Raw genomic sequence first — 20,878 nt, 5'->3', positions numbered from 1 at the left:
TCTTGTACCACTGGATTACCAAAACCCTCTTTACGCCATTCACCTAACACTGGGAAGCGCTCATCATCCTCATCGTCCGATGAGTCCCCACATTGCTCTATTATTTGTGCATCCTGGTCTTCTTTCTCCATGCCCTCCACAATTCCAGGTATCCGCTCGCCTTCATCTGCTAAATCTTGTGGTTCTGGTTCTGGTTCTGGTTCTGGAGCTTGCATGTTCTCTTCTTCTTTATCCTCTTCCATCTCTTCATTGCAGTCAGATGTTGTGTGTGTTGACCCTTCACCTAAATCAGCGGTCTTCTGGTGAATCTGAATTACCATTGCGAGAGGCCACCCACTTTCAAGACCTACGTGCATGTAATGTTGCCATTCTTCCGTACTATTTATATGCGTCAACTCCCAGAAATCCCCATTAGCTTCCCAGGAAGTCAAGGTATGAACCGTAAGCAAATGGGTCTTTGGATTCACATTGAACATCTTGTGAAGACATTTCCGTATGGACTCAAAACTCCTCTCTAGGGGTTTATCTAGACTGCACTGTCTTCTTTCCAATGCTGAAAGATTTACTCCATAGGAATCATGAGTAATTCTATAGAAGTCACTGTAATGAACTTGAAATGCCACTTTGCTCGACATATCTGGTCATGCAAAGACTTCATTTTAATTAATCTAATATCTACAAATATACTATGCCTTCAATTATAACTACTAATCCGAACCCTAAGTGCTTACAATAATAAAAAATACTAATCATAAAATTAAACATACAAAAAAATCTGAAATGACAAAGTTGAGAAATATTGGTTACCTGCGGTTCGGATCCAAAATTCTGCAGGGCTTCGCCGGTTTTTTTACCTCCCTCACCCCTCCTCACTCCCTCTCCCCTCTCTGGATCTCGTGGGCAGAAAATGAGGGCGCAGAGGGAAGGGGCGGAGTTTTATATTTGAGGGGGGAGCCTACCGCCCCCCTGCCGGGCGGCAGGCCCCCTGCCGCCAACTGGTGGGGCGGCAGGGGGCCTGCCGCCCGGCAGGGGGCGGCAGGCTCCCTCCAAGGATCTCTGCGCAAAATAAATTTATTTTTATTTACATATAGGTCCCTACCGCCCCCTGCCGGACGGTAGGGGTAAAGAACTGTAATACCTGGAACCAAAAATATATTTCAGTAAAATTTCTTTTTGAAAAATACAAAAATAAAAAAAAACGCCAGGATCAGCAAGCTAGCCGAAGCCGAGGACGACCGGGAGAACCATGGCGACGCGAAGGTCGCGGTGGACATCTCGCAAGCGCTCGGGAGGCATTACCTTACCTGGAGACGTTGAAGCACGACGAGCTCCTGACCAAAGGCTACGAAGCCACCGACGAGGAGGAGGTGTCACCAATGCAAGCGTGCCGTAGGGGGCGCAACAAGCTGGACTAGTGTAATGTAGTAGCTGGTAGAAGGTGAAGTTTTTGAAATTCCTAGAGATGTACAAGCCTGCGTTAGTAAAACATGAAGAAGGTGAGCACTGTACTACTTCTGATAAATTAGCCTTTATCAGGGGGGCGGGTCCAGGATTTAGAGTTTGGGTATTCAAAATTTTCAAAGAGTAAAAAAAGTTGGTAGTATAAAGTATAGATTTATTACAACGCATAACTAAATACCAAAATGAGAGCCAGAAGTGGGCTATTTGAGCCCAAGAGGCAATATGAGATTGGGAAGCCCGATTTATTATGGTATTTTTCTTTTTGATGTATATAAATTTTGTTTTAAAATATTTTTTTATGTATTCAACTGTATCAGTAATACTGGGCACGCCCTGGCTTTATTATTTAGATGTCAGCGACAGAGCAGGAGGAACTCCAATGACGGGTTCGTTCTTGGACCCTAGGTGGAGTAGGTGCCTTTCTGCAGCCATGCATCTTTTTTCTCTGACGCTTTTGGTTGTAGAGATAGCGAGAGAAAAAAAAAACTGTGATATTGACGCATTACTGGTGGCTCACTACGCTGCCATGCAAAAGCGATTAGGAAGGCCATTTCGTCATGTGTTCTATTCTACGTGTGGTGCTGCCTTCTCTTCTTCCTTCGGAGATCGGATCGGATTCTCTTATTTTTCCTCTTCCAGCTCCTGCTCTGCCACGCGTCTTCGATTCAGTCCTTTTTGTCGTAGCTGGTGATGAGGCCATGTGGAATTTAGGCGCCAACATGAGAGAAGCCAGACGATTGACTGAAGAAACTGAAAAAAGAAAAACAATTTTCGTATGCGAGCACCGTAGCCCGTAGAGGTAGATGATGACAGTGACACCTTCAAAACACAGCTAGGTAGCACAACCAACGTTGCAGGCGCCGCAAGGACACGATCACGCATTGATGTCCTTTCCTACACACAGCCAAAATCAAAACCTCCGGCGTCACGACGTCATCATCCCCGCCGCGCCCCGCCCCCGCGCCGCCGCCAGGCGGGCGCGCGCCAGCGCGAGCAGCAGGGCGGCCTGCCCCTGCGCCTCGCGGAGCCGGCGCCGCAGTGCGCCGGCCTCCGCGCCGAGCCGCGCGTTCTGGAGCCGCACGACCAGCACGCGCGCCGCCGCCGCGTCCCGCCTCGCCGCCAGCGCGCGCCCCTGGGCCCGGAGCGCCTCCGCCGCGCGCTCCAGCTCCTCCGCCCGCTGCCGCCGCTGCGCGCGCGACCGCCGCGCCGACTCCCGGTTCGATATCCTCCGCTTCAGCCGCCGCAGCCGCTCCTCCTCGTCGTCCGCGCCGCTGCCAGCGTTCGCCGACGTGTCCACCGGCGACGTCGTGCCGCCAGTGACCGTGCTAGCAGCAGCAGCACCACATTTGATCGTAGTATCAAACGTCGCCATGTCATCAAAATCGAAGCCGCCACCAGCACCAGACATCGTCGTATCGAAATCGAGATCGAGGTCGAAGTCGAAACCGAAGCCGGAGCCGACGTCCATGTCCGGCAGCGCGCCGGCGAAGTCGAGCTCCATGACCTCGTCCAGGGACAGCATTGTGCGAGGACGTGTAGACGATCGATGCTGTTTACTTTGCGAAGAAGAAGTAGTGTGCAGGGAGGACGAAGACGCCGAGCTTCCCAAATTTATAGGCGAGGCGAGTCAGGTGACACTGACACTGCGATTCTCCTCACCAAACGCATCGCGATCGCGACCGCGAGACCGACCAATCTGAGTGGAGAGGTTTTTGCTTTCGTCTACCTCTCGACACTTGGCTGCGTCCGGTGCGCTGCTCAAAAGCGCCAGTACTCCGCGTGCCTACTGCCTGATGGAGCCATGGCACCGGGCAGGAGAGCTCGGGCGGCCGCCACGTGGACAAGCCGACCTGCTAAGTCTGGTGAGGACTGAGGAGGAGTACGCCAGCTGCCGATGCCGACCCGAAGAAGGAGACAGGAAGCAAGGCGAAAGCAGGCGCGCGATCTCCAAATCCAAAGCCTCTTTAATTATTTTGCTCGTCAACTAAAACTAGTCCTTGATTATTGTGACGAAAAGAAAAGCTCGGAATAATTTGAGCTAGCATGTTGGGTGCGAGAATTCAGTACCTTTTCGTCGATCGCGCTGGGGATACGCAGTTGGTTCTTTGGGGATTTTGGTCTTGCCTATTCCGATCGAGTTGGGGGTATTCAATTGGTTCTTTGGGGGATTGGCGATATTTCGATCTTTCACTTGGGTGCATGCATGAAGGCGCTCCGAAGCTAGGTTAGCTTCGATCAGCAGCGCAACTGAACCTAGCGCCGAAAGATATGATCCAAAACATCCAAGTGCACTGGCGAAAAGAACTCCTATAATTAACAGTAGCAGTAGCAGTAGTTAGTAGTGTAGTTTAGGACCGCATCGCCATCAGAGAGTGCCACCCCATGATGCAGTATCAAGTCCCACACCCTCTTTGTCTTTCTACATGCAGATGTGTGTGTGTGTGTGGAGTAAGATACATGCAGTTCTAATCTTCCAATCAAGAAGAAAATAAGCATTGTTTCACAACAAAACAGAGAAAAAGAAAAGAAAACACGCATTGTGTCTCTAATTAAACAAAAACACGTGCCCAAACCATGTTGTCGAAGAGAAAAAAAAATCCAAACCACAGTAGTCCCTGAACGTTCAGCAATCTAACGTCCGGAATTCTGGAGATGGATTGACCTCGCATGCTTTTGCAACCTATTAATTAATTTCCTGTTGCAGCAGGGCCCAGCAGTCTCTTGGAGGGTGACAGTCCTCCGATCAAAGGCGGATTACAGAGTTTCAGGCAGCGGACACTCGCACATGGAGTGCCCGGTCGCCACTACAGCCTCGACATCGATCATCCTCATGGCGCCATGGGTCTCTCTCCCGTTAGAACTTGCAGCAACAAGCCATCGCTCAGAGCATCTCCAAAAATTTGCTATATTTTATTTGTCATATTTTATCTTGTGTTTTGCCAATTTTTAAAAAGATATGCCAAGTAAAAAAAGAGTTTATCTCCAACAGTTTGTCATAATTCACTTGCCAAATTCAGATCTAACTTACATCAGGAACCCTGAGAGAGAAACAAAATTATATTTATGCCCTTCTATCTTTTGAAAACTTAAATCAGAAACCCTTCTCTGCTATTTATTTCTTTTTTCACTCTCCCACCTGACTAGAAACCACGATGCCAACCGCACGCCGCGCGTGTATATTTACACGCTCGAGGCTGGTTTTTCTCAAGTTGCCAAAAATTCCCAAATCTTTTGCTAAACTGTTAGAGGAGTATTTTTAATATTTTTGCCAAAAATCAAAGATGACAATTCGATTTGTGAAATGGTGAGATGCTCTCACGCTCACTGTCGAGACGGATCGGAGGAGGAAGAAACAGCAGAACAACACCAACCACTAGCAGGAGCAGCATGCATGGAAGGTTCTCCGATGCAAAACGATCGATCTGCTACCTTTCTGCAGCCGCTGCTGCTTTTCCGTTCGTGGCTCCCGGAATCTTTTCCTCCGTTCGCTGCCATCTTTTTTTTTTCCTGTCGCCGGGTGGTGGCGAGGCGGAGGAAAAGGCGCGCGATGTCGACGCGCGACTGGGCTGGGGCGCGCGGTGCCCGGCAAAAGCCGATCAGGAGGGCCCGTCCATGTACTCGACGTGTGGAGCCGCGCTCCACGGAGGTCGCCGGCGACCCGTCGGCTGGATCCTCCATGGCTCCAGCTCGCTCTCCCTCCCCCTTTGTTCCAGCCAGCTGCCGCTCCGACACGCGTCTCCGGCGCGGTCTCTTTGAAGTACCCTGGCGACGACGACGGCTCAGGGAGGCTTCCAGATCAGGTGTGCGCTTTGTCTGCAACGAGGCAAAGCTTGCTCCGGCGACCGATCACCGGCCGGCCGGCGACGGCCAGGTCGGCAGCGCAACCTTTTTAATTTTTCTTTTCCTTTTTTTTCTTCCCTTGAGAGCAGAGCAGAGCAGAGGGAGTTGTTGCCTTGTTGGGCCGTCACGTCCTCCTGCTCCCAACGTCCGGCCCAGGTACGCCTTCTGGGCCTCAATTTGTATGGGCCTTGACACAGTTCGCCGGGCTGGGTACAATGGGCCTCCACAATCCCCAGCTGAGCCCGCACGAGGCCCAGTTCCCTTGCAGCCGTTATGGCGGGCGGCGCGCTGGCCTCCCGCCCAATTCGGAACCTCCTCCCGCCCGCGCGCCGTGAAACCCTAGGCCGCCACCCCCCCACCCCCATTTCGTTCCGCCACTCCCCCCCACCGGGTGTCTCGCGCTCGGACAGTCCCCCTCCTGGCTCGGTCGCTCGCTCTCCCTCCCTCCACGCGGGAGGGCGGCGACGAGGCAACGCCGTATGTGAGTGAGGTACGCCCCGCCGCGCGCTCTCTCCGACGGCCACTGCCATTTCTGATTTCTCTCGCCCTCCCGCGGAGCCCGTAGAACCGGGGGCCCCATTTCTCCAAACCCTAACCCCCCTAATCTCGATGAACAGTAGCGCATTGTTCCAGTTTTTGGTCTGACCGGCGAATCCTGTGTGGATTTGCTGCGTATTGGCTGGAGAAGTAGAAATTGGTCTCGGGTGAACCCAAGGTTGGGGTTCGGGGGGATTACCGGAGTAGCGCAGGTCATGTTTAGGGGAGGCTTTCCTTGTTCTATTGGGGGATTCTCTTGTTCTTGTGTGTTTCCGTTTGTGTGCCCCTCAGTTTTAGTTAACCGTTCTGTTTGGTGGGGAAAACATTTAGTTATCTTGTAGTTGCTTCAAGCATGGTTGGCGCATCTTTTAGTTTTTTGTGCTTATTAGTGAAGAGGGTGAGAGCCACAGGACATTGCGAAGTCTATTTGTTTCTTGTGCTAGCAATGTAGCATGGGCAAGCGGATTAGATTAGCGCATTTGGAGTGCCCTTGGAGGCTTGGAACTGGAATGGAGTTGGATTAATGACGAACTTCTAATTCAGGATGAGATGGATCTGCTTTTGTAATTCCCTGCATCGAATTTATTTCCATGAGCCACACTGAGCCTACGACTTGCTTGTTTCTGGTAGGTCTCTTGTTTGTTCCCAGAACAAGTGGCTGCTGAGAATGGGGACGCTTTCCTTGTCCAACGCTAACTCCATCACCACAAACAATTGGGAACCTTCCCCTGCCACTGAGCCAATTAAGCAAGAGGGGAGAGCCGATGATTTTGTGGATGCAATCTTGTCTCTGCCTGTCAAGTTCGAGGCCAACAGCAGTGTCTCACTCCGTGTCGTTAAGGAGGAGGAAGAGCAGCTATTGGAGCCTGTGAAAGATGAGAAGGCTGATGATTTACTCGGTGCAAGTTCATCTATACCAATTGACCTGGAGGCCAAGAACGGCGATGCATCCCTCATCACGGAAGTGATGAAAAAGGAAGAAGAGCAGCTTGAGAAGGCCAGGCTTCAGGCAGAGGAGGAAGCCAGGAAAAGGGAAGAAGCTGCAAGACTTGCTTTTGATCCTGAGACACGGTATAACAAGTTAGATGAGCTTCTATCGAAGACGCAACTCTTTTCAGAGTTCCTACTTGAGAACATGGATAAAATCGCCGATGTATGAAAATCTCATTTTGTGTTGACTCTTTGTATGCTCACATTCATGTAGTGATTTCCTTTTGCTGATGATGGTGGTGTTGTCTGCTTGTTAATCAGGAAAGTGTTGAAACTCCAGCTGAAGAGTCACAGGTAGAAGAGAAGAAGAAAGGGCGTGGCCGAAAGAGGAAAGCAAAGCCACAATATAATGATGTGAGTGCAGGCTTCATACAATACTCATCTTTTGTAGTTTGTTAGTATGTTGTTGTTCCGCTGTCTTTGGATCATGGGGCCAGTCTGCTTACCTTGATTCCACTAATATAAGTATCTACCACTGCTGGATTTATGCTTAGGATAGTACTGTGCTGTTCATCATTTTAATTGTAGCGTCGTCCTCTTGTAGTTAACAAATTCAAAAGGTATAGCTGAAAAGGTTGTTCAAAGATGGGTGCTGCATGGATGCAGTTGCATTCCTCAGTAAGGGTCACGTTATGAGGATAATGCTCTATGGTTTGTTTCAGTTGTTTGGAGTTGGTGGCATCTACTGACTAAATTGATATATTATTATGAAACTTATTCAAATATTTTTTGGGGGATAATATCCAAGTTAATATATAACGAAAAATATTGACAAATAATTGTTATTACTGGATACCTTACGTTAGTCATTTATTAGTTCTCACAACCAGAAATACATGATTGTTCAGAAGAAGGCTAAGACGGCAGTGGCAGCCATGCTTACAAGATCTCGCGAGGATCGCCTTGCGGAGGATTGTACTCTTTCGGAAGAAGAAAGGTGGGAAAAGGAGCAGGCCAATCTTGTGCCATTAATGACTGGTGGGAAGTTGAAGTCATACCAGATAAAGGGTGTGAAGTGGCTTATATCATTGTGGCAGAATGGGTTAAATGGGATACTTGCTGATCAAATGGGACTTGGGAAAACAATACAGACAATTGGATTTCTTGCTCATCTGAAAGGGAAGGGCATGCATGGTCCATACTTGATAATCGCTCCTTTGTCCACTCTCTCAAACTGGGTGAATGAAATCTCAAGGTAATCTATCCAAGACATTTGCTCACCATCCATATCATTGATACTATCCAAGACATTTGTTCACCATCCATATCATTGATGTTCTAATATCACAACACTTGATTTCAGGTTTACTCCATCTCTGGCTAGTATCATTTATCATGGAGATAAGGTGGCCCGGGCAGAGATAAGAAGAAAATTTATGCCCAAAACTGTTGGCCCTGATTTTCCAATAGTTGTGACTTCATACGAGATGGCCATGTCGGATGCTAAATTTCTTGCTGTACATAAGTGGAAGTATGTTGTTGTGGATGAGGTGATGTAAAAAGCCTAATCCCTAAATTATTGCCTGTTTGTTGATTTTCTCCCCTTTTTGTATTTATTATGTGTCAGTTCCATGCTTCATTCTCCAGGGTCATCGGTTGAAAAATTCTAAGTGTAAATTATTGAGGGAGATAAAGCGCATCCCAATGGATAATAAGCTCCTTTTGACTGGGACACCCCTGCAGAATAATCTAGCAGAACTGTGGTCACTATTGAACTTCATTTTGCCTGATATATTCTCATCACATCAGGAATTTGAGTCATGGTATAATTCACCTAGCCTTTTCTTTTTGTACCTTTCAATCTTATACATATGTACTTCGATTTTAGTAGCAACTTTCAGCAATGAAATGCAAATACAATACAGTAGGGGCAATAGTTGTATTTATCAGTGAGACAGCGACCAATTGCCATCTTGATGCATAAATGTATTGTATAGGACTATAGGTCTTGATCATAAGTTAGTAAAACCCTTCCAGTTTAGCATTGGGCCATCTATTATCCAGGTTTGCTCTGCCCATGGTACATATCCTCTCCATGTCTTGACATATTGGCATGCCTGTCAAAAGGAATCTGTTAAAGTTAATAAAGTTGTTACCATCACCATGTATTGCATCCATAAATTCTGTAATTGAAAAATGATACAAGTTCTGCTCTTGAACAAACACTCTTGTGTCTGTGTATTATGAAGCTGCTGCACTGTTCATTGCACCAGATCCTTCCTTTTCCTAGTTAAATGTGAAATTTTCAAGCTATTTGCATGCTCTAGCTGAAATGCAAGTATTTGGAATATAAAATAATTAGATGGGTGTCACCGTATCAGGATGTCATATTTCTTAAATATCTATAAAAAATGAGCATGGATTTATATTGTATTGTTTGCTCTTTTATACTCTGTTTACTTTCTAAAATGCTATATAGATTGGGCACCATAACACATGGGTATTTTCTGTTAAATATTCCATGCATTATTTTTATTTACCTTGACTGTGTCATGCTGACAACTATCTTCTTTCAAGGTTTGATTTTTCTGGGAAAGGGAATGAAGAAAAACAAGAAGAAACTGAAGAGAAGAGAAGGGTTCATGTTGTTTCAAAGCTTCATGCCATTTTGCGTCCGTTCCTTCTAAGGCGGATGAAGGAGGATGTGGAACAGATGCTTCCACGAAAGAAAGAGATAATCATTTATGCCAATATGACTGAACATCAGAAGCAGATCCAGGATCACTTGGTTGAAAAAACATTTGACAACTACTTGCATGAGGAATCAGATATTGGTATGCTGGCATATATCTCTGAAAACTTGCAGTCCAGTACACCAGTATGTTCCTAATCCTAAGTAACCAAAATTGACCCATTTTTGTCACTGTAGTATTGAAGAGACCTGGCATAAAGTCGAAGTTGCATAATCTAGTAATTCAACTGAGGAAGAATTGCAACCATCCTGATCTTTTGGAATCTCCATTTGAATCAACAGGTTTGCCTCATATTGGCCAGTGCCTGATTGTTATATATTGCCTTTATGTGCTTGTTTCCTGACTTTTTTGTACTGTGGATTTTTCTTTTTGTCTCTTGCAGGTTTATATCCACCTGTTGAAAAGATTTTGGAACAATGTGGCAAATTCCAACTTTTTGACAGGTTGCTAAATTTCCTGCTCGCACAAAAGCACAAGGTATATGGTTATCTAGTCCTTGTGTCATACATGAATGCGCTAGCTGAAGTCTGCTATTTTTATCTTTATCTCAACTGTAGTTCTGCTTGTAGGTTCTAGTATTTTCACAATGGACAAAAGTGTTGGACATTATTGAGTATTACCTAGATTCAAAAGGCCTTGAGGTTTGCCGAATTGATGGTAGCGTTAAATTGGAAGAAAGGAAAAGGCAGGTAATGCGGCAGTCTCTGACAGTATGTCACTTTACAACATCTACATGACCGATAGTTGAACCCTACTTGGTTGCATACTTCAGGCTTTTAGGGAATGGACATACTGTTGGTCTGTTAGAGCATCTCCAACAGATTACTCATCCCTCTCCCCAATACCAAAAAGTTAATGTTTGGGTGATTGGAGGTGCTCCAACAGATTACCAATCCAATCCCCATTACCTAAAAGTTTTTGGTAATCACCAAAACACACCTCCCTCTCACCTAATTGAAGGGGACCTTCCCTCTACCCTATTTTTGGTGATTGGATTTTGGTAATATGTTGCAGCAACTATTACCAAAAACACAAAAGTAGCTATTGGTAATAGAGAGGGAGGGTATGTTTTGGATATGGGGTATGAGTAATCTGTTGGATCTGTATAATATTAACAGCAATTTTGCTTTGTTGGATAACATGTGCTCAGTTACTTAATTGCAAGCTTCTGAAGGCATGTTTTAGACTCCACTTTCTTAATATACAACTAAGCTCTCAAATTGCATTTTTGTTTTTTGTTGGGGGGTTTGGTGTGGGGGGGGGGCACCAGGATACCTTGTAATATGCATTCTGTGTTACTGTTTGCGTTTTTATTGAAGTTGTATTGGAAAGTTGTCATGTCCCACTAGAAAATTGTTTATTTTGTCCCTATGCCAATTCTTTGCCCCCTGCAACTGTCAAGTCTCTATCTCAAGATTTGTGCACAGTGGTGATGTATGCACTTTGAAGCACATTACTTGTAGCATTTATGGTAATTGGTAGACAATGTTTCTAAAAACTAAAAGCTGCTTTGCAGCACTTTTGTACATCTTCAGTGAGGGAAACAATCTTGCTCCATTAAGTACTTGGGGCATGTTTGGTTGCTGCCCGCTGCCGGCCAAATTTTGGCGCAGGAATCGGCCGCCCAATATTGGCCGGACCGGGGCTGAAAAAAATGAACTGCACACGGGCATTGGAGCAAGGGCCGGCCAAATTTTGGTTGTCATCCAAATGATGGGCTTGCCCATGGTTAACGGCCAATATTTGGCCTGGCCGCTCAGGTCTCTCATCCAAACACGCTCTTGATAATTGTCTTTTACTGCTTTTTCCTCACAATTTTGTTTGTTTCTATTTTCTATGGCAGATAGCAGAATTCAATGACTTGAATAGCAGTATGAATATCTTCCTCCTGAGCACGAGGGCTGGTGGACTTGGCATCAACCTTGCTTCTGCTGATACCTGTATCCTCTATGACAGCGACTGGGTAATTCTCTCTGATAATCCATTGGCCATAATATCCATATATGCTAAAAAGTCTAATTAAAAAAATATGTAGCTGTTCTCCCTGTTATTTGCTGTATATACATTCCGTTACTCATGATTGTTCTAATGCAATAAACTTTTGTTTTACCCTCCAGAATCCTCAGATGGATTTGCAGGCTATGGATCGATGCCACCGGATTGGCCAAACACGCCCGGTGCATGTATATAGGCTGGCTACTTCACATTCTGTTGAGGTGCAGTTGGATGATCAGTCATCTTCAGACATGTTGCTTGGCTAAATATTTCTTGGTGTATATGTTTACTCATCTTATGTTTGCAGGGACGGATCATTAAGAGAGCTTTTGCGAAGTTGAAGCTAGAGCATGTGGTGATCGGCAAGGGACACTTCGAACAAGACAGAGAGAAGCCTAATGCCTTAGACGTAATAGCTTGATGCATCCCAAGCTGGGCCAAGCATAATAGAGAGTAGCAAATCAGTTGTTTCTTAGAGTGCAATATGAAAAAAAAATTTACACGACAATGAATGTTGGTTGACTGGAAAGGTTTTTCTTTGCTGATGTGCTTTCTTTTATTGTGGGAATGCAGGAGGCCGAGCTGCTGGCGCTGCTGAGGGACGAGCAGGCCGATGAAGACAAGCTGGTACAGACCGACATCAGCGACGAGGACCTCTTGAAGCTGATGAACCGGAGCGACCTCCCCGGCCCACCTGGTGCTGCCGACGCGACGCCTCTGATCCCTCTGAAGGGCCCTGGCTGGGAGGTTGTCGTACCGACAAAGAGCGGCGGTGGCATGCTCTGCTCGCTCACGAGCTGAGCAGTTGACAAAGAGCCGCGCTAATCAGGCTATGTTTTGGATGTGTGGCTGTTTCAACTGCGCGTTTGCGCCTGCATTAGTAGATTAGGCCATGTAAATAGCCCTTGCAAGCTGCGCTCTGATCTGTGCTCTGCTGTTGTGATGCTGCATTTTGTTTGTGGTCTAAGTTCAGCAACAGCAGCTGCAGCAACTCTAGACTACTGTTAGTCCGCGCAGAGCGGGTTGCTTTGCCTGGGTATGCTTAGTATCGGTATGGGTTCTGCTTCGACTATCCATCTGTAATGCCGTATATAACTCCTCTGCTGTTTGAAGGCATATAGTATAGTTAGTACGTGCCCATCGACCAAATGAATCGGAGTCGCATAATACCGTGTCGCTGAATATGCTCCAATAAATTGTCAAAAGACATGACTACAGCAGATAGCATACGCACGTACCACTGCACTGCTATAACAGCTACAACACCAGAGCGACCGCGCTTGCTAGCGACAGCAAACCATATAATTACTATATACGCGTACCATCGCACCACTAGGCCAGTCATAATACCAACAAGGTAGTGCCTATTGGCACCGTACAGGGCATACTCCATTCATTTCTAAATAACTGTCGTTCTCGCTTCCCAAAAAATGATTTTAATTAATTTTATATAATTGATATCATTGGATAGATATTTAATCTATTTTTTTAATAAATTTAATTTAAGATATAAATGTTGCGCGTATTTTCTACAAATCGAGTCAAAGTGGTGACACGCATATTGAAAACGACAAATAAAAAGAGACAGAGGGAGTACACCATAGATAGAGGGTGTTTGCTAGGGGCGTGTTTGTTTCCGCTTAAAATCCGATTCTGGATGGAAATAATCAAACATCCCACCCAAACGGTCCGCTTAATTTTCGATTCTATCGGACGCCGATTCCCACGGAAGCGCCAAAACAACGTGAATCGTGATTCCTCCCACCGCGGCTCAGAACTCGCGCACGGGAAAAGCCGAGTGGATTTCCACTGACAGCCCCCCCGTCCACCCCGTCTCCCGATACCCCTTCCCCTGTTCGACCCCTCCTCCCCCGAGATACCGCCGCCGCCCCTCTACCGCCCCCCCCTCCCTCCTGCGCCGCTCGCCGCCCTCGGGAGACGGTGCGCCTCCCGCTCGGGGACCCGAGCCCGGATCCGCGCACTCCTCCTGATCTGCGCCCACCGCCTCGCAGATCCGCGCAGTACTCCTCAGCCCGCTGCCTCCCAAGATCCGCGCCGCCGACGCCTGGAATCACGCCGACCCTCTCCTTCACGGGCTCCGGCGTGACTCCGCCCATCCTCCCCTGCTGCTGCGCCGCCGTCTGTGCCCTCCCCCCAACCGGAGTTGCGCCGCCGCCCCTGACCTCCCCCCGCGCCGCCCTGCAGTCTCCCGCCGCCGCCCTTGCATCTCCCGCTGCAACTGCCGCAGCTCCTGCCTTCCCCCTCCGTCGCCCCTGGCCCCTGGTCCTCCCTGCCAAGGTACGTCGCCGCACTTGTTTTCCCTCCTGGAGGAGCACCGCCGGCCCATGACTAACGGCCTTTCAATCCACGATTGGAGTAGCGCCGGCGACACTGACTGACGCCGGATCTACGCCGCCCACCCCTGCAGTGCGCCGCTGCCACCCCTGCCGTGCGCCACCGCCGCCTCCAAGGTACGCTGCCGCCCCTTGTTGCTGGAATGTGGATTGGACACATGCATAGTTTATTTTTAGCTATTTATGCTGGCATTCTATGACCACTGGTGTAGCATGAGATGCAAAGATTTGTATGGGATTCCAGTTATGTTCGTTATTTTCTGCAATATGGGTATATCTTCAGGAACATGAATTGTTAGTTGGAATTTTGATTAGGCAACCATGCAGATATTTAACATGGCCTTAGTTTATTTTATAACCAGCATGTGGATTGGACAGTAGTTGGTTGTACAATTTTTTTGGAATAATAGACCTTGTATGTTTAGATGGAAAAATCAGGAAAGGTTGTAGCAAAATGGGATTCCTTTGCTGCCAAAGTTTTCAATGATATCTGCTGCGAATAAGTTCTTGCCCACAATCGCCCTCACCAATGTTTGAACAATGTGGGATATGCAAATCTGGTTCGGAAATTTTATGAACGAACCAAAAGGCCATACACTGAAGGGCAAATGAAGAACCGATGGGATGTACTGAAAAAAAAAGTATACACAATGGAAGACCTTAAACTTGAGAGCCACCAGATTGGGAAGGGATCCCAATACTGGTTGTATTGTTGCTGATGATGATTGGTGGAAGGAACAAGAACAGGTGAGCAAATTGTCTAATGAATGCATTAATATATTATGTCGGCAAAGTTTCTATTCTTCGACAAATTGTCTAATGAATGCATTAATATATTTTGTAGGCCATGCCAGGATGTACTTCTAATTTCAGATTTTTACCATTTGAGCATGTGGACCAAATGAGAATAATGTTTGAAGCTGTTATAGTTACAAATGAGACCTCTTATGTTCCAACCGGGCATGGCAATGGTGATGAAATTGGGGAGGGTGATGTTGCCGGTAATGATGTTGCTGGTAATGATGATGGAGAGATAGGTGGGATTGGAACTAGTGCAGAGAGGAGGGCAGGAAAAAGGGCTGCACATCACTCACCTAAGGGAAAGAAGAAGAAGACTTTCAGAGACCAATGCATGAAGCGTTTGGTTGAAGCATATGAGATTAAAGCTCAGAGTAGTAAACAATCTGCTACTTCACAAGTTGTTGATCTTGTTAGAGATGAGATTGGAAGTATGTTGGAGCAAATCATTAATGATGGGGCTGAGGAAGGGAGTGATGAACACTTCTATGCTACACAACTTGTTTCATAAGACATTTATCAGTTGTGTTGTACCAATAAAAATTTGGCTTGCTAATTGTTACTTTTTACAGGCTTTCATTATCTATGAGTTCTTCTAGCTGTTCTAGTGAATCTGGAGACACTTCTGAGTCTGAGAATGCCATGGTTGTGGATGAGTCTGATGATGACGACGACGATTTTATGGTAGCAATGGTTGCTTTGGAATGGATGGCATCAGGCAATCTGCACAAGAAGACAATACATAATTCTTCAATACCTGTCATGACCGGTATACAGTGGGTTGAGTTAACACTACAAAATCCAGTTGATTGTTATGACATGTTCAAAATGCGAAGGTCAGTTTTCTTACGGCTTCATGACACCTTGGTACAGAATTATGGATTGAAATCAAGCAGAGTATTTTGTAGCAAGGAAGCCTTAGGAATGTTTTTATGGGCTTGTGATGCACCTCAATCATTTAGGCAATGCAGGAACAAGTTTCGTCGATCGTTAGAAACTATTAGTAGAAAATTTGCAGCAGTTCTTGATTCCATTATGAGATTAGCTTTTGATATTGTGAGGCCAAAAGATCCACATTTTGGTACAATCCATCCTAGACTGCAAGAAGCAAGGTTCTGGCCGCATTTTGAAGATTGCATAGGTGCAATAGATGGTACTCATATACCGGTAACTGTGTCATTAAGTGAGCAACCCAAATACATTGGTCGCCATAAGTATGCCTCACAAAATGTGATGGCGGTATGTGACTTTGATATGCGGTTCATATTTGTTGTCACCGGTTGGCCTGGTTCTGTTCATGACACTCGTGTACTATTGGATACGCTTGTCACATACAAGGACCAGTTTCCGCATCCTCCTCATGGTAAGAACAAGTTGCGGGCAATTTATTTTTCGATCAATAATTCCTCATTGCTACGTAACATGACATAAATTTGATATGCAGGAAAGTATTATCTTGTTGACTCTGGATACCCTAATAGAAAAGGATTTCTTGCACCCTACAAGGGACAAAGGTATCATATTTCCGAATGGCGTCATGGTCACCAACCAGTGGGATTGAAAGAGGTGTTTAATCATGCACATTCATCCCTTCGAAATGTGATTGAGCGGTCATTTGGAGTTCTAAAGATGAAGTGGCGCATTCTCAAGAACTTGCCCAGTTATCCAGTTAACAAGCAGTCCAAGATTATAGTTGCTTGTATGGCCCTTCACAATTTCATTAGGGAATGCGACTTAGAAGATCCGCATTTTGAAGAAGACGTTGAAGATGATAGTCCTCATCCAACTTATGATGACGACGGTGGTACTGGAGATGATGTCGATATGAATGCATTTCGTGATGCGATCGCTACCGCTATGGTTTCGTGATTTAGTTTATAAATTAGTTGTATCCATCATTTATGTACTCAATGTTTAGAAATTAGTGCTGGTACATCTCTTGGGTTAATTGTGATATTAATCTATTTGATCTAATAGTAATATAATTATGTAGTCACGATTGTAAAAAATTATAAGAATTATTGAATTCTGCTCGTATTTAGCAAACAAATGAGATATCATCAGCCTCAAGGGTATTTCAGACTTTATACCATTCAGCTCAGAGAATCGGCTCAAAATAATCAGGATTGCCAAACACCCAGCTTATTCAGACAGCCGATTCTCCAGACAGCTCGCTTATCTCAGAATCCTGATTCTCAGAAAAGTGAAGTCCAGAAAAGCGGAAACAAACAGGCCCTAGGACTCCTCGGGTGAGCCGGAGCCGTTTTGGAGAAAAACAGCTCCAACTCCTCTATTTTTTAATAAAAAATGGCTTCTCGTACGAAATGTTTGGCAGGGCTAGCCGGAGCTATTACAAACGCCCTTCCAAACATGGCCATAGTATACAAGCGTACCCCACACTGCTAGACTAGCCATAATGCCAGTGAGACAGTGGTTGTCGACAGCTATATATAGCGGTGGAAGGATTGCAAAGCAAATCGATCAACTAGCAGACACGCCAAAGGTTGTTGCGCGAGGATATATACAAAAAGCACTCAATGGGCTAGTCGTCGCTGACCTTCTTGGTAGGGGTTCCAATTTCCGAACAAACTCTACGCAATAAATCTAATAACGCTCCGAGTACATGTCACTCGACGAATAAGGAAATGGCAACACACACAGACCCCCATTTATACAGATAAATATATAAAATCACCCGGCAGTAGCATAAAACTTTTTATTTTGAGAACGTGTGCCTTGGCACGTATTTGATCAAGTGGGAAAGAGAGGTGTTACACATGGCCAGTTTAAATTAAAAAAACTATGCAGCGCATAGACGGTGAATAGAACCGGCCAACAGCCAACAAAAAGATAAATTTGCGCCATTCATAAATTTTTCATATAGACGGTGAGTAGAACCGGCCAACAGCTAACAACGCATAAAACTAGATAAATATAACTCATAATTAGTACACACTATCTTGATATATCGCTATAAATTTGCGCCATTCATACCTGCACATATCGAGATTGAGTTCTTAAAGATACGCCTGCAACAAATAAGTCCGTGATGACTTTCCCCTTTCCCCTGCTTTAGCCTGCTACAGTGCAGAGAGCGGCGGAAGGGCGAACTTCTTGGTCTGCCGTCGATTCCGCCGGCTCCCTGCCTCCGCCGGCCGCTCCGGCGCCGGTGGAGGTGGGGATCCGGCAAATCGACGCGCGGATCCACCTGTATAGCTAGTTCCTAGGTTTCGGTTCTTAGTTCCTGCTCCACGGCGGCTTCATGGCGTCGGGTGGATCTTTTGGCCCTCGGCTTCGTCTCCGGCGAGCTCGCCGTCGTTGGCGCGTTGGACGGGGTTGCGAATCTGAGGCGGTGTCAGGTTGTGCTTCCCCTCCTTTGGTCTGGTGAAACTACTGTCTTCGCCGGCGATAGGTGGGTGAGCCCCTTTTCCCCCAAATAAGTTCCGGTGTATGTGTGCTCGTCGGAGTTGGTTCGGTGGGGTTTTCCTGCTTCATCTCTGCGAAGGGATGTGAGCTTCCACTTATTCCCCCTATTGGGAGGTGGGTTCCGGCCGTCGAGGTTGTTCCCGGCGGCGGCGGATGGTCCTGACGAGTTCTTGGCGAGGAAGATGCCGATGATCTTTCAGTGTTATACATGCGGCTCGACGGTGGCTCTAGGTCGTTGGCTTTTGCGGCTTTACATGTGATGGTCTTCTTCGTCGGCCTCGGCTGGGCACGGCGGCGGGCGGCGAGCGGGAGCTGCGGCGCGTCGTCGCGAGGATGGAAGATGAAGCTGGAAGAAGAGTTTTTTACAGACAAGTCCTTCTGGTACATTGTTGTAATTTTCTTTTCTTCCCAGGGGTTGCATGTAATTCGGGGATGTAATTTCACAATTCAATGAATCCAAATCTCTTCGCAAAAAAAAAGATACGCCTGCAACAATACATAAACAGACATTGACACGCGGAGCTAAGTGAGGGCGTGAGTGACTGCTGGCAACAACTAGGGAGGGAGGAGCGCAGGGGCAAATCGGTCCGCACGCACGCGTACCAGGAGCGGGCGCCCCCTCCAACGCCGTACGTGTGGCGGGGCGTGCGTGACGCGCCACGCGACCGCATGCCAAACGGCCAACCTGCTAATGGTCTGAGAACCACCCCATATCCACACCAAATTAATTTCTTTTTCTTCTCACCAATCAACCACACCGAACCAAACTGCATATGTAAAAAACTGAACCAAACCAAAACGACGGTCTTTTTCAACCAAAACCAGCCTGAACCGTAAATATTAACTGGTTTCAACTGGATACAACATCTACCAACCCATTACTACAGTTCTACCTCCTCTACTGTTGTACGTGATGCTGGTTGCTGCTCCTCGATACGCACGTTCTTCAATAACCTGGGGGACCCACTCCTCTGCGGGACCCAACTACAGCCCCATCGCGTCCCTCAACCATCGACGTGTCGGCACTACTTCCAGGACCCACCACAGCATGGCTCGGCCGCGACGGCACGTGGTGGTAGCACGACTTGAGGTCTGCGCGAGGACGTGACTTTCAACTCACTAAAGTCCAGACCAAACCAATCCAAATCAGATTTCCTAACAAACCAAACCAAACTATTTAGAAAATTAACCCATTTTCCACCAAACTAATAGCATACTAGGTGAAATACAAACTGTTGAAACTGATTTCACCCCAGACCATCAGCAGGTTGACCAAACGGCACGTCGTCGTCGTCTCCTCCACTCCCGGCCCGCGCCCCTACAAATACGGGTCCCCCACCGCTCCGTCCGTTCCGCGCCCACCATTTCAATTCTGCCCCGGAACCGACGCGCACGGCTCTCGCCTCGGCCCCCAAGAACGGCAAGCTAGCGCGCGGCGGGCAAGACCGCGATCCTCGACGTCGATTCCAGCAGTTCGCGGTGCGACGACGTCCATGGCGAGGGCGGCGGCGGCGAAGAAGGTGATGGTGCTCGCGGCGGCGCTCGCGGTCCTCCTCCTGGCGGCGGCGTCGTCGGCCACCGTGGCCAGCGCCGGCAGGGCCGACCCGGCGGCGGCCGGCGGCGCCTCTTCTCTTGACCAGGTGCGCGCGTGACAGACGGCGGCCTTCGTTCTCATGTGGTTGCTTGCTTGTCTCCGGTCGATCGATGACGTACTTTTGGTTAATTTCCGGCAGGGATCGACGGCGGCGGGGGAGCGCGGGTGCGAGGGCGCCAACGACGAGGACGAGTGCATGATGAGGCGCACGCTGGCGGCGCACACCGACTACATCTACACCCAGGAGCATCACAACTAGTTCAATCCTAGCAGCAGTGATCGTATATATCACAGCAGTAGCTTTTATGCATGCATCTCTCATCTGTTCTGTGAATGAATTCAGTGCATGCCGCGTTACATGTATGCTGCCTTAAGTTGGATATATAAACAGTTTGTGAACTGTAGGCTTCCATGCCATTGCGATCCATCTTTTGATTTGTGTCCTATCCCATGTATATATATGTCCGGAATCAGAAATTTTTCACAATCAGGGACCTTCAGATCGAATGGATTTCACACGAATGACGAACCAGTTTGATTCTTTCAAGATTTGCCGTGGGGATTGAAAAAAACAAAAAGACCTTGTTCAGAGGGGCCGTACTGCCATGATTTGTCAGAGTTACAACATCGTACAAAATCTCTGGTAATAGTCTCCATACAAACGAATTATTTGTGCTCAGAAGAATCCCTGACTCGTGAACTTCTTTCCAGCCTTACAAAAAAAAAAATGGTTGATCACTGCACGTAAACAAATCTCGTAGAGCCATCATACAGTTCAGAAACCTGCGCAGGCAGTTCATCGCCCGTACACATTCCGGAAGCCTGCGCAGGCAGCCATGTCCAGCAATGACTTCCTGACACATGCAACGGGTCAAACAAGAGCCACAGGATTTTGTCCGCATGACGAAGTGAGCATTGACCTTGCTCGCATAAATGTATGCCGGAGAGGGTCAGATCATCAGTTTTTATAAGCAGGAAGTTGACGACCACCGTACCTGCTTACGGATGGATATGCAGCAGATAAGCGTGGCGTCCTCTAGAACACTTGATAGATGCCGTTCTCTTCAGTAGTTTATTCACTGTCATCTCTTAATACAGATGCTTACTGGCTAAGCAGCTGACTGGAGCTAACAGCCGCCCGTGTCCTCTCTTGAGCTGACGTGCCCTTCTTTTGCAGTCAGCGTACCGAT

At 47.2% G+C, this 20,878-nt stretch overlaps 2 protein-coding genes across 3 annotated transcripts; both read left to right on the top strand.

The window, feature by feature from the left end:
- The first annotated feature begins 5,679 nt into the window (after window positions 1–5,679).
- LOC120661109 (ATP-dependent DNA helicase DDM1-like) lies at window positions 5,680–12,648 on the top strand. Of its 2 annotated transcripts, XM_039939815.1 has the most exons (14): window positions 5,680–5,791; window positions 6,469–6,991; window positions 7,090–7,182; window positions 7,677–8,023; window positions 8,132–8,318; window positions 8,416–8,591; window positions 9,346–9,602; window positions 9,698–9,802; window positions 9,904–9,998; window positions 10,091–10,210; window positions 11,365–11,484; window positions 11,639–11,737; window positions 11,824–11,925; window positions 12,090–12,648. In XM_039939815.1, exons 2-14 carry the CDS (start codon window positions 6,506–6,508, stop codon window positions 12,315–12,317), a joined length of 2,415 nt encoding a protein of 804 aa, XP_039795749.1. In that variant the 5' UTR covers window positions 5,680–5,791; window positions 6,469–6,505; the 3' UTR covers window positions 12,318–12,648. The 2 variants fall into 2 exon arrangements, with proteins under 2 accessions (XP_039795749.1, XP_039795757.1); XM_039939823.1 differs by lacking the exons at window positions 5,680–5,791; window positions 6,469–6,991 and having other exon boundaries at window positions 7,646–8,023.
- A 6,811-nt stretch (window positions 12,649–19,459) lies between these two features.
- On the top strand, window positions 19,460–20,178 carry LOC120661099 (phytosulfokines 4-like). The gene is made up of 2 exons (XM_039939805.1): window positions 19,460–19,734; window positions 19,828–20,178. Exons 1-2 carry the CDS (start codon window positions 19,588–19,590, stop codon window positions 19,945–19,947), a joined length of 267 nt encoding a protein of 88 aa, XP_039795739.1. The 5' UTR covers window positions 19,460–19,587; the 3' UTR covers window positions 19,948–20,178.
- Window positions 20,179–20,878: the final 700 nt, after the last annotated feature.

Source organism: Panicum virgatum, chromosome 2K (assembly GCF_016808335.1).
Source record: "Panicum virgatum strain AP13 chromosome 2K, P.virgatum_v5, whole genome shotgun sequence".
Taxonomy (NCBI): Eukaryota; Viridiplantae; Streptophyta; class Magnoliopsida; order Poales; family Poaceae; genus Panicum; species Panicum virgatum.
This window is presented reverse-complemented; position numbering and strand designations above follow the sequence as displayed.